The following is a 13,714-nucleotide window of genomic DNA, read 5'->3' on the forward strand; positions in this document are numbered from 1 at the left end:
ACAAGACCTGGAAAGGCGAAAACAACTCTCTATTTAGAACGCGCACGAAGGCGTGGGGCAGGGGATGACTTGGCGGTCTGTCGGCATCATCCATGCGTCTCGACATGACCAGGGAATTTAGTTTAATTTGCAAGAAATTCCTGGTAATTAATAACACTATGATACTCTTGCCGAAAAAGTAGCAGTAACACCATCGTTTCCGATAGTGTGGGAGTAGCGTTTCAGGCTTCGTAAGCATCCTCATCAACACAATCGATGGGACCATGTGGTGGTGTTTCAGAGCGAGCGAGTCAGCGAGGCAGCCATGGGCTGTGGCTGGACGGAGGTCAGGGGCCGCCACTTCAAGAGCTCTGCCCTAATCCTCATGATCCGAGCTCAGCGGCCACTCGCTCTCACGGGCAGCAAGTTCTACGTCATCTCGCTCAAGACGTTCGTGCAGGTAATATTTGTTTGTAGCGATGCTTATACGGCCAACTGATGAATCTTAGTCCCCATCTGGTGGCGCCATGTTACTATTTTCTAACACTTATACTAGCCTAGATTATGGGATCAATCAGGCGAGAAACAGTCCACTTTTCTTTCATATTTGCCATATCGTGTTGCAGACAGTTGTTGACGATTACATCCCGTAGTGCGGGGATCTTTTCGCATTTCACTCGTCGTTCCAATAGTCGCACACATTTTCTAGGGATTGATATTGCGTGATATATAGGGCCAGCTAAGGTGTGATACGTACCTTGGTGTTCATTAAATTAGGATCACGTCAGTGCCTAACTGTGGACATGATTGTCATCGAAACTTCCTGGCAGATTAAAACTGTGTGCCGCACCGATTCTCGGACGCGGGACCTCTGTCTCTCTCGGGCAAGTGCTCTACCAACTGAGCTACACAAGCACAACTCACGAACCCTCCTCACAATTTTACTTTCGCCAGTACCTCTTCTCCTACCTTCCAAACCTCACAGGACCAGCACTACTGGAAGAAAGGATTCTGGATGACGGTCATCGTCTTGGGTGTTTCCACAGTACACATCAGACTAACTGCTGGTTAAACATCCCGTTCGGCCATCGGTGCGCACGCTGTTCCATATCATTTGAAGAGTGGCAAAATTACGAATTACCGGACTACGCTACCCTCACCCAGTCACCTCCCGATCACTTTCTTCGTTGTTCGACAAATAGAAAGTGTGCGACTGTATGTGCCGACGTGAGTGATGGCCGTTTGCGAGGAACCCATGACAAATGTCCATTACGCCCAATGTAAGTCCCTAATCGTTCACTAGCACCAACAACCATCAATGGGAAGGTGTAGAATTTGTCTCTGGTCCCTGTTGGTTAGAATGTTTTAGCGGACACTGTTCTTGCGACATATTACTTGGCTAAGAATAGTACACCATTCTTTGTAGACACCTTGGACACTCCATGTTAATACGGCAACAAATTCCACAACTTCTTTGACGATATCTACAACTTATGACACAATTCTTGTATTTAATGATGGAAGGTACCGACGATCAAGGTATTAGAGAGGATAGAAAATTCTACTCGAGACATTTTTAGAAAAACAGCTACCGCACCTCTCTGCACCAGAAATGTTAGTTGATGACCTGGCAAAGAAGGAAGGCAGGAAACTAGGAATCAAAAGATTAATTTTGAAGGTATATGTGGGCCTTCATAAGGAGAATCGTGAGATTGAACTTTCAACTGTATTTTCTGAAGATTCTGTTTTTTTTAAGATTATGTACATCTCCTCAGAATCTATGAGGCTTGAATTATGAAATTTTGTACACTTATTTCCATACACCCCGTCAATGTAGTCTCAAGAGTAAAATCTGCAATTTTGAGTGTAACTTGAGATATGGGGCACAGGATTTGGAATTTTGTATGACTCTTAGATTACATTTACAGAATTGTGCTGTACTCGGAGGCTCGGTGAGTACGTGTTGCTAACTGTCAGGGATAAATTCATTTTCTTTATTAATACTGGCAGAACAACTACTATGAAGCCCAAAGACGCTGGTCCTAACGTGATTGACCCTGAGCCGGTAGCTAACTAAATCCACACCACACAAATGTAAGAATTTGAAAAAAAAAGGAGGGAGTTTGGTTCTACTCAAATAGTTGAGAAAATCAGTAATTAATGTGGAACAAGCTAACCTGTTCTCTATTTAATAACACATTCTTCATAGTTAGCAGTTGTTATCACGCCACATTAATAGTGCAAATGCAGTTGATTTAGCTTCGTGAAATGGCTGAATCCTATCCGTAAAATTACATATATCTACTGCTATCCCAGCTAAAATCATAGTGTTTCATCATCGCTTTCTTTTTCGTTAGTAAGTAGTTGAACGATTGCATGGTGGCAGAAGCAGAGATAACGACATGCGCAGTGTGCTCTCTACATGAAGGTTAAAGTAAGAATTTTAATATTTTTTATTAAAATTCTCTTATTCTATATATTCAAGAAATCTCGTAAGAGGAGCTTACTGAATGCAAAGAGATTAAATATAGAAAATTTCTATATTTATATATATAGTTTCAGGGAAAAAGGTACATAGATTATCTTTTGAAAATGAAAAAATATTAAATGCACGTAATCCAAGGTACTCAACAGCAAATGTGTTAATTTCATGCAAAACACGGAAAAAATGTAATTTTTTTATCTTAAAAACTGCGGATTTCAAAAAAATTGTAAATTCTGTGCAGCTTTTAAATTGTGCTTGCTTTTCATGAATGCCCCCTTTAAGGCGCATACTAATATTTCGTCCAGAAAGATTACTTTGGGACTGATTTATTTATAAATAAGGAAAAGGTCAAAATTCATTGCGGTATGTAGTTAGTTATTGTCATCATCCAGTGCAGAAATTGAAGCCACGAATCCAGAACAGCACAATTCCACCAAAGTTACTCTTGAAAAGATAAATTATTTCTGAATATCTTTCAAATTACTCAGTTTATTGTACTCATATGTTGTCTATAACTAATGTAACTAAGTGTCATTACCATCATCAGTTTTCTGTTGTATTAGCAGGTCCTTTGCCTCTCCATTTTCTGCGATCCACTGCTTCCTTCTTATGGTTGCTGTATGTTGTAGCGTCCATCACGTCATCCAGTATCTGATATATCTTCCTTCCTCGCTTCCTTTTACCTTCTACATAACCTTCTTAAACTGCTTTTATCAGTCCGCCATTCTTTCTTAATATATGCCCAAATCAATCTCTTTTTCTTCTTTTTATTACATCTAGTAATTGTCTTTTCTCTCCCACTCTTCTCAGCACCTCTTCATTTTTTACTCTGTCCATCTGACTTATTCTTTCCATCCTCCGCCTTGTCGAAATCTCGAAAGCTTCCAGCCCATCTGTGTCTTTCTCCCTCCAAGTCCATGTTTCAGCACCATACAGGAGAATGTATACATAGCTTTTTTCCACTACTCAATAGAGAATGTAAATACTTCACCACAATGTCATTGTGGTTTGAAACTGTATAGGAATCTGTGAAAACGTATAGCTGTTTTATAGTTCCAACGACTTGGCTGTCTAGAAAGTGGCGCAAAAATGATAGTTTCCGTTGGCATTTTTGTGCCGGTAAATTCAGTATAGGTACACGTATATGTATAGTCGTCTGACGTGGCATGAAATCCTAAAACGTACAGCCACAGTTGCTTGGAATAAAACACTTCCGTTAGTGGCGTATTGCAAATGCTATAGGGAATGGAAGGCTTACTGACAGCTGTTCCTGATGATTCCATACACAAATATTACTCGAGTTAGTACTTCTGTAAACACATCTACCACACAATTTTCACATGTAGGTCAGACTCAATATATCTCGTCCTCCTCTGCATTTACGACAATGAGCCAATCTCAGTGGATATGACATGTTGCACTTGTAAACAGTCTCCTTTGCAACAGATTTCTCTCCTACCACCACGTTAGTCAGCGGGAGAAAATACTCACTCAGTAAGCAGAAATACCCTGCGCGGACGAAAAAACCGGCTTTTATTTGCAAGTCTCCTATCTTTAACTCTTCTATATGAATGGTCGTTTACACAAGAACAACTTGAATGCCTTACCCAATAGTAATCTGAACATCAATGAGTTTTCCGTATAAAGTGGCATCTAGCAAAATACCAAAAGCATAAGCGAGACAATCTTACGTAACGAAATTTGCAATGCTCAGAACTTTAAATACCATCAAACGTTCTCAGAATACTTTTTATTTCAAAGTTGAAATTTTCATTTATTATTAATTTGAATGTGAAACCAGGTTTTACTGTACTCGGAGGCTCGGTGAGTACGTGTTGCTAACTGTCAGGGATGAATTCATTTTCTTTATTAATACTGACAGAACAGCTACTACGAAGTCCAAAGGCGCTGTTCCTAACGTGATTGACCCTGAGCCGGTAGCTAACTAAATCCACACCACACAAATGTAAGAATTTGAAAAGAAAGGATGGAGTTTGGTTTTACTCAAATAGTTGAGGAAATCAGTAATTACGTGGAACAAGCTAACCTGTTCTCTATTTAATAACACATTCTTCATAATTAGCAGTTGTTATCACGCCACATTAATAGTGCAAACGCAGTTGATTTAGCTTCGTGAAATGGCTGATTCCTATCCGTAAAATTACATATATCTACTGCTATCCCAGCTAGAATCATAGTGTTTCATAATCGCTTTCTTTTTCGTTAGTAAGTAGTTGAACGATTGCATGGTGGCAGAAGCAGAGATAACGACATGCGCAGTGTGCTCTCCACATGTAGGTTAAAGTAAGTGGAGTTGGCGGTATAGAATTACGCTGTACGTTGTTTTGAAGCCAGCGTCGCCATGTTAGATGTCCCAAATCATTAGCATACTGTTGTTTACAAGGAGATCGTTTACAATAGCTTTTTGTTCGTGATTTCTGTAGTGTGCAAGCAAAAGTTGTTTAAAGTGGTAGATATTACAGTCCTTACGCTAAAAATGTATTGTCAGCAAGGCACTTTCAAAGGTTTTTCTGGTCTTGAATTTTATCTTTGTTCTTGTTTACACACTTAAAATAACAAAGAAGATAAGTACATGATGCGAGAAGAATTCTTTCGCAATCCATTTCAATCTTCTTCTGCTGTGGTTTTGTCGATAGCAGTAGATGCTCCGACTCCGAAAAAGCGCTTGTTTGCTTACTGGTATTGTTCCTTACTCGTCACGTTTTCAACTTTCAAATCATTTGTACAGCTTGTTTATTCAAGTTTGCAAAAGCTTACCTACGTTATCTTTGTTAGCCCATAATCGTATGCAAAAAGGGAAGAAGTAAGCGAGGCATGCTATTATGACTTATAGATGTCCACAAAGCGAAAAATTCGTGAAACGTCGAAGAAACAGAACTCTATGGAGGTGTACCTCCCATCAGAACTGAGTTATTGTTTTGTTAGACTGTCACTGCGTCATTGCCATTGTTGTTTATAAATCTCGTCACTTTGAAATCAGACCCAGTGTCGTTCACTGTGTGGCAAATAGTAGGTGAAAACGGTAAATTCAATTTTAAATTCCTGTTCCAGCAATTTGCAATTCAATAGATGTCAGGAACAGGCAGTTCTGATGGTATGAATGAGCATTCTATACCAGTTAGTGCAAAAGACAGCATTCTGAATAAAAGACTGGTGTCAATAGCCTAGACCCTGTAAAATAGATATTTTGCTTGAATAAGTTTTTAGGACTGGTAGCCTAATTATCTTACTCAGGTAGTTTCACACATAATGTAATAAAAGATTTAATTAACAGTTTGTCGTTTAAAATCAAACAATTATAACTGTTTAACAGTAAACTATATGTTTCATTACCTAGAATATTGGTTGCCAGGACTTTCTCTGTCAGTCTTCAGAAATAACCACCTTGATTTTATTTTTGAATTTGATTGTGAGGTCTTGAATGTGCATAAGCCTAGACCATACTTTGTGGTAAGACTATAATAATACTGGGGAACCACACTGCCATACAACTATTACTTGTATTTACTCAGTTACCCATCATACAGGAGATCAAATTTGGTACAACATACATCTTAGATAAAGTAATAAACATTAGTGTGCCTCATACGGAATATTACCTATAAGGGAAGAATAATGGGAATAACGATCAAGGTGAACCAAAAGTTAAAATTCAATATGTAATGCAATCTTTTGGAGGAATAGAGCTTTACTTTGGCAAGATTTGCTTTTTGTAAAAACGACTAAGGTGCTCCAAAATCTGTGCTAAGGTTTGTTTATTTGAGATAAACGATCAAGGCTAATTGCATGCTGATGCAAACGATCAAGATACATTTTCCACTAAGAGCTTTCTATTTTTCCTTTCATGCCTCGCTTTATCATCCTGTAGCTTGATGTTCACTGGCGTTCCAACAATACTTGCGGGTTACTCACACAAAGTTTGGACTTTTACACGGCTTAGCAAAAGTCGATATAAAATTACGCCACTTTGTGCGTTAAAAGTAGGCGGGGAAAGGAATTTTTCTCGGTAAGTTGAGCAGAAACAGTCATCACAGTTACCGAGAAAAAACCCAAAGCTTTTACTTAAGTGAAATGAAGAAATCAGAAATGTCGGAGATTGGAGATGGACATTGCTACCCTACGCAGAGTACAAGGGAAATAAAAGGAGTAGCGGCGTATTGTTGATTCTTGATAGAGATTGCAGGCCACGGGTCACTGTAAGGATGACGAAAGTGCATGTGACTGAAATATTTTCACAATCCATTTATAGAAAGGTATAGATTAATGAAGGAATTCAACCACATGACTTGCTGCGATACAAAAAACTTACCTGTCAGGACTTATGAGTGTAAATCCTTTGACACAAAGAAGACCAAGCAAAAGTCCTGACGAAGCTGCATGTCGTGATTTCTCCTGTGCCTGCGAGGTATATATTGATAGAGACGAACGAATCAGGATGTTCAGGTGTGTCAGCCAGCGTTCTTGGCAGTGCATGACATCACCAACAGACGTCTTATTACCATTAAAAAGGCATTGGCTACTAAAAGGAAAGTACATGTGGAGACCAGAGGAAAACACAAATAAACATAAAGGAGAGATCTTATCTAATTTGCATCAGAATACACAGTCACCAAGAGGCTGCAGATCCCATTGTAGCAGTCACGACACCAAACGTTTACATTTACCAGAAGAACTTAATATTCGAATGTTACCGCTGTTGTACTGTATTGTTAAAACTGGGGACCTAGAAAGGACGGAGAGGCTTCGTCCCTGCCGTAGCCTTCTGTGGTTCACAACCCCACAACAGGCTACAGCATTCCACTCACCCCACCACCGCCCCACACCGAACCCAGGGTTGTTGTGCTGTTCGGTCCCCAGTGCACCTTCCTCCCTCCCCCCCCCCCCCCCCACGCCCCACCCCGTCTCACACCATACTAGTGTAACCCCAAATGTTTGCGTGGTAGAATAACTATGGTGTAGTGCGTACTTGGAGATAGTGTTTGCGCAGCAGCCGCCGACATAGTGTAAGTGAGGCGGAATAAGGAGAACTAGCTCGCATTCGCCGATGCAGATGGAAAACCGCCTTAAAAATCATCCACAGACTGACCGGCACACCGGACTTCGACACTAACCCTCCGGACGGATTCGTAACGGGGACAGACGCCTTCCCGCCCGGAAAGAAGTGAAGAAGTGCGTTAGACCCCACGGCTAACCGGGCGGGCTTACAGCTGATACATTCAGAGAAAAATTCTCCAGACCTCGTGTTATACGAACAGCACTAACTGATTTTTGTGACTAACTACTACATAAAATTTGGGTACCCGAGAACCGAACGTGTTCAATGTATGACAAATTTAGAGCCCACCATTCTAAACTTGATCTACTGATAAACAGTTATAGTGTTCAACTCAGGTATAAACCTAGAAAGAGCTGAAACAACATCAACAAAATTAAAGTGAACTACGTGCGATGAAAGCAGTTAAGTTTTACGAGATTAAAAGTTGCGGACGTTAGAAGTCTAGAAGATCCGTGATTAAAAAAGCAATCTGAATGGTTTACCAGAGGAAACTTCCCCTTCCTAATATTTCAAGCAATGAAGCACATCACCGCACACAGCTGTCATTTTATTGATATAATATTCATTTGCTTTCATGTAGGAAATCTGTATTTTATACATATATTTTCCGTTTACCTGGTGAAGCGTGCTCAATGTTGGGTCATGCCATTTCTGATCGGAAATTTTACCTGAATCTCTGCGTGACCTCAGTGTATTATGAGTTTCCTGTTCTGGCTGTTCTGGACCGAATAATGAGACCTAAAGGTAAAGTTTTGGGGCATCTAAAATGACGGAAGTCCGCTTCAAGTTTTTGACGCCATGACAACTCCCTTAGATATTTCTTCGAAGGCTCTTTACCACAACCACTAACGCAACAGCTACCCTGACCTACGCAATTCGTTAAATTTCTTTTATAGGGTATTATACGTGATTCTTTCAACCGCTGCCTCTTTCTTCCTGGCATAGAAACTACTATGAAACCTAAGAGATACGTATCTCGTGCGTTCTTGGAACTCTCACTTATTTTTACTTTTAAGGACTCTTCCACGCCTCAGCTGTTGCCCTGTTTACCCATTCGCCAGCTTTTACGATCATGGCAGTCGTCCTGTTCTGATCTGTCTTCCTCATACTTCCAATTATTCCAGATATCACTGTTAATCTCAGCCGTCCACGCTTCCTCCTTTATCCTAGGATTGTTTTTCGCATTCATCCTTCCTCCATTCTCCTTACATGTCCATACCATTGAAGTGCTCTATTCTCAATTCTTTGCACGGCAGGTTGTTCTGTATTCATTATCTCCCTAATTTCCTTATTTCCCCTCTGCTCTGATCCGGACATCCTCACTGCCTTTCTTGTTCCGTCCATCTCCAGTGCCTGCATTGGCCTTCTCTGCCGTTCCCTCAGGGTCCATTCTTTGGCAGCGTATGTTTGTATATTTCAAGCAACTGTTTAAAGAACCGTCTTCTTTGTTTCTTTAGATATTGCTCGGCTCCACAGAACTCTATTTCGCATTTTCATTGCTTCTCTGGTCTGCTGGATCCTGCGTTCCACATCTGCTTCACAGCTTTCCGACGAATGGTTAATCGCTCATATTTACTCTGCTTTACAGCTTAAATAGTTCCTTGCGGCAGTACTAAACCCCTTCCATCTCCTCCCACTATTAGATATTCGGTTTTACCCATAATTTTTCTAAACCTTCCTCGTTCAAGTGCTTCCACTGACTTCTTTGTCATAAATTTGATATCATTTCTACTTTTTGCTATCAGAGCCTGATCATTGGCAAATAACAATACGTAGATGAGTACCATTCTGGAAAGGAGATCCCATACCTTCGCATGACTGATTCCACCGTTCCAATACACACTGCATATATACTTTAAGCGGGGTCAGCGACATGCTGCAGCCCTTTGTAAGTCCTTTTCGATGTTTGGAACGTCTCACTAAACCTTCTCCGCCGGCCGAAGTGGCCGTGCGGTTAAAGGCGCTGCAGTCTGGAACCGCAAGACCGCTACGGTCGCAGGTTCGAATCCTGCCTCGGGCATGGATGTTTGTGATGTCCTTAGGTTAGTTAGGTTTAACTAGTTCTAAGTTCTAGCGGACTAATGACCGCAGCAGTTGAGTCCCATAGTGCTCAGAGCCAAACCTTCTCCCTAGTTTAACTGCTGCATTTTATTGGTGACATATTTCTTGAGTTAGGGATATCCCTAGTGCTTATAGACCTATGTACTTCATTGTTTCTGTAGTCCGTTGATGGGTACGGAATCATACGCTTTTTCTAAAGCCACTAGTTTTAGGTGTACTTCCTGACCGTCAGAACATAGCTTCTCACTTATTTGTCTAAGGCTAAAAATATGACAAATCGTTTAACTGTAAAACCTGCCTGTATCTCTAGCATCTTTCCCTCGGTCTTGTTCTCCAACTCGTTTTTCAGTAGAGAGCTAAGAAGTTTGCTGAAAGAAACCATAACACTAATTCCACTATAATTATTTCGGTGCTTCTTGTTTCCTTTTCTGTATATAGCAGATATGTATGATACGCCGTATTTCCTACCCCTCCACAATCTGACTGAACAATTTACAGAGAAGTCTCACCATTTGAGGTTTCCCATACTTCCACTATTCCATCACAACTTCACCCAGTCCACTTGCCTTTCCAGTTACTGCCCTTTTCAGTATCTCTTTATCTCCTCCTCTAATATAGATTATATATTACCGAATGCACTGCTTTTGTTGTAGACTCCTATCACGTGACCTCGTCTTTTTTCGATTAGAAGTTCTTCAGAGCGCATTTTCTACTGTCTAGTACATAGGCTGTATTGTGGTTGTGGAGTTTCTAGCCATTTCTTCTTTCTTATCATCCTCAATGTCTCTGCCCTTCTCCTTTAATCAGGCGAATGCTATTTCCCCACATACTATTTTCCGTTCTTGTTCCTTAGACTCTGTATTTAATTTCATAGGCCTCTTTTTTATATAACTTGTACCTGTTCTAGTAACTTTACGATGAATCTCTTTCTTGCATAGAAAAATAACAGTATGGGAATTGTGAGTCCGCCTTTGTACGTAACGCTCTTTTATTTGTTTACTTAACTACTCCCCAAACTAGTTTCGGTGATAAAATATCGACATCATCAGTGACTTCTTTAAATCTAAAACATGCAGAAAATAGCATATTTATACTACCACTGTAACACATTATTTAATTTTTACATTTGGCTTTTGAATTATAGTTTTCTGTTGGTACTTTCATATTACCATTTTTATTGTTTTTATGACACGTTTTTTAAGAATTGTTGTCGCTGTTAGTGACATGTTTTATGTGCTTATTCTGTTGCAGATTTTTCTCTGCGTACATCATGCCATCCGCAGCTGTGTGAGCGGCTGTTTCTAAATAAATACTAAAAGGTGGACTTATGCATGTCAGCTTTATACGCTTGGGGTTTCGCATTTTGTTTATGATCCAGAACATTACGCCACGTTTTTGTTCGCGTGTGTCGCGAGAGATATATCGCGTGTTGCGAGAAGGCTATGAAAACTGTAGCGGGAATTCTGACGACTTCTGTTCCTTATTTATGTCTCTGTGTGTGATAGGGACGTGGTTCTTTTACGTGTGTGTGCTTTCTGTTCTGTGTCCTGGATCAGTTCTCTGAGAGCTGTAAATAATGTGTTGTTACAAAGTGTTGTGTTTCCCTTTATTACATTTTTCCCTTCCACTATAGCCTTTCGTATGAAGTAATTTTCTTCTAGACTATTTCCGTATTTCAGAATGTGTAGATCGCTATTCTAGTCCTATTCACTCCCCGAGCTTAACCATATACAATATAGCACCTTTTTTTTCTCAACCACCCCCCAGCAACTCCGTGGTTATCTATTCAGTTCTCACTCTCCGCTGCTTTGTTAACTGACTCCTTCAGGGAAATGTATAGCTTGTTAACACTCCAGTCCTCCACCACTGCATCCAATCTCAGATTTAATTTTTACTGATTCAGACTTTTCACACTTTTTCTTGTAGCAGATATATCCTGTATTTTTGGTCCTCTGTAGTTATACTTACAACATACTCTTTTTTCTCCTCCACTTTCGTCCTGGTCTTAATCGGGAAAGTAAGTTTTAAAGTAACTACAGAATTATCGGAACCACACTGATCCAAGCCGCACTCTGTTCATGTTTTTACTCTTACATCTTCCTACGTAGTAAGTAATTGATATTAGGTTCCTTGACTGGCTGACCCAGGTGTACTTACGTGTTCCTCTATTCTGGAATTGGTCATTGATGACAGTACTGAACTGAACCATACAGAAATTAATCAACGTCCTTTCGTCACTGTTTTCTGCATCCTCTCCCCACTGTCCTACTAAATCATCATTTAACCTTTTTGCAGTCGGTCCATTGTTCACAATTAAGGTCCATCTGGATATTCGTCAATAACTTAAGTAAGTAACTGAAGAAATCCCACTTCTGCTCGTCAGGCACATACCTAAAGTAATTCTAGTTTAATTCCATGAATATTTTTTTTGTTACACTGATTATCCTTTCATCAACTCTTTTTCAATTAACTATATTCCTTGTTTCCATTTACTCCTGATTTTGTTCTTTCAGTTTTTTCCTGACCAAAACAGATTAGAGTCTCCAATGACCTGTCGCAGTGATGCTTCCTTCTTCGTTTCTGTCTTTACCAGGCTATCCATTTTCAGTGCTTCCATTTCCTTAATTATATTCTCATTTTTTCCTCCTAACCTCTGTACGTTTCGGGCTCCACAAATCACAGTCCTTTTTCTTAACCACAGTCGATGCCTTTTAATCCGTCATGATTTTTCTATTGGTTTTGGGAAACTTAGCAAAACATGCTTTCACTGGGGTGGAATGACAACCTCCCGCCGTACCCCCAATCTCGAGGACAGAGATATTTCCCCTGGATCTACTCCTTCACTATGACTACGTGTCCCCCATACGCTGCGTCACCATGTCCAAAGAGGAAAACACAGGATTGGACAAAGGAAAAGATGGGAGGTTGTGAGACACTCCTTGTCGGGATCCTCTGCACGAGGCCTGTCCGACATGGGAGACGCTGCCAGTAGCTTCCAGCCGCCGGCGTAGGCCTCTGCGTCACTGAAACACGCAAACCCTCTCGCCCTCACGGACGATGCCACTTTATCGCAGTGGAATTCATGACGTTAAATTGGGCTACCAGAAACTTATTCGAAGCTGAAGGTATATTCGCCATGCCTTGCACTTGCATCTGAAACGAAAGGTCACAGGTACTGTCACTGATGACTATCGGATCTGAAGCTGTGTCTTGGGAAATAATTAACCTAATTAGAGTTTGGCCTGATAATAGATCGTGACACGACACAAAACAACAGCTCTACTGAACTCAAAATCTACATGCAGTCTTTGCCAACAATTCGTTGTGACTTAGGATTCCCCCATGAATTTGCATAAGGCCAGCCTGAAATGCACTTTTGCTTAACGAGGTTCCTCTTGCAGGACTTCGGATTTGGTTTTCGCTTTCGAATAGATTAGTCTTCTGCACTACTGTTACAGGCATTCACACTAATACTGCCTGAAAAAGAATCACTACTTTTGTTTGAAGAACACCAGTTGAATGTCAGCAATACACATGCTGTTATAGTTACAGCCTGTTTTCCGTCAGCGAGCAACGGCCTGCGAACGGATTAGGCCGAATATGTGCCGTTTCTAATGCTAAGTGCATGAAACGCAGCACCTGTACTGATAATCAGATGGGCACAATTTCATGGATCTGTGCTATCATGAAAATCATTGGCTACATAAAATGTATGTAATTTGAGAATTTTGTGCAGTTCTGATTAATCATGATTTTCACTGCATTGGATGAATACACATATCCCAGCAGCTCGTGTAGTGCTGCAAAGTCGCCTTGTCCTGTTTTGGAATTAATGGCTCCAATCGATAATTCTGAAGTTATATATCTGCCGTGGTGAAACAGGCATTTTTGTGTATTATACTGCTTATGAATATGGTGAGAGAATTTGGATTGTGGCCTTTCATTCTGAGAAATCGGTAGCTTTTGAGATGTCTTCAGTAATCACGTACTGAAAGTGCTGTTCACTATTAAACAACGCCTGAAATTATACCTAGTGCTACACAGTTTTTAATTTCCGATATTAATCATTAGAAACATTGATTGTACACTAGTTGACCATAATATTAGGGACA

At 40.4% G+C, this 13,714-nt stretch overlaps 1 protein-coding gene across 1 annotated transcript in view; it reads left to right on the plus strand.

The window, feature by feature from the left end:
* The window catches only part of LOC124616230 (putative odorant receptor 92a), a 199,428-nt gene that overhangs the window by 147,809 nt on the left and 37,905 nt on the right, over nucleotides 1–13,714 (plus strand). Inside the window, exon 7 of the mRNA XM_047144532.1 lies at nucleotides 281–439. Coding sequence (XP_047000488.1) covers nucleotides 281–439 — 159 coding nt within the window. The remainder of the gene's footprint in view (nucleotides 1–280; nucleotides 440–13,714) is intronic.

The sequence above is a fragment of the Schistocerca americana genome, chromosome 5 (assembly GCF_021461395.2).
Source record: "Schistocerca americana isolate TAMUIC-IGC-003095 chromosome 5, iqSchAmer2.1, whole genome shotgun sequence".
Classification (NCBI taxonomy): Eukaryota; Metazoa; Arthropoda; class Insecta; order Orthoptera; family Acrididae; genus Schistocerca; species Schistocerca americana.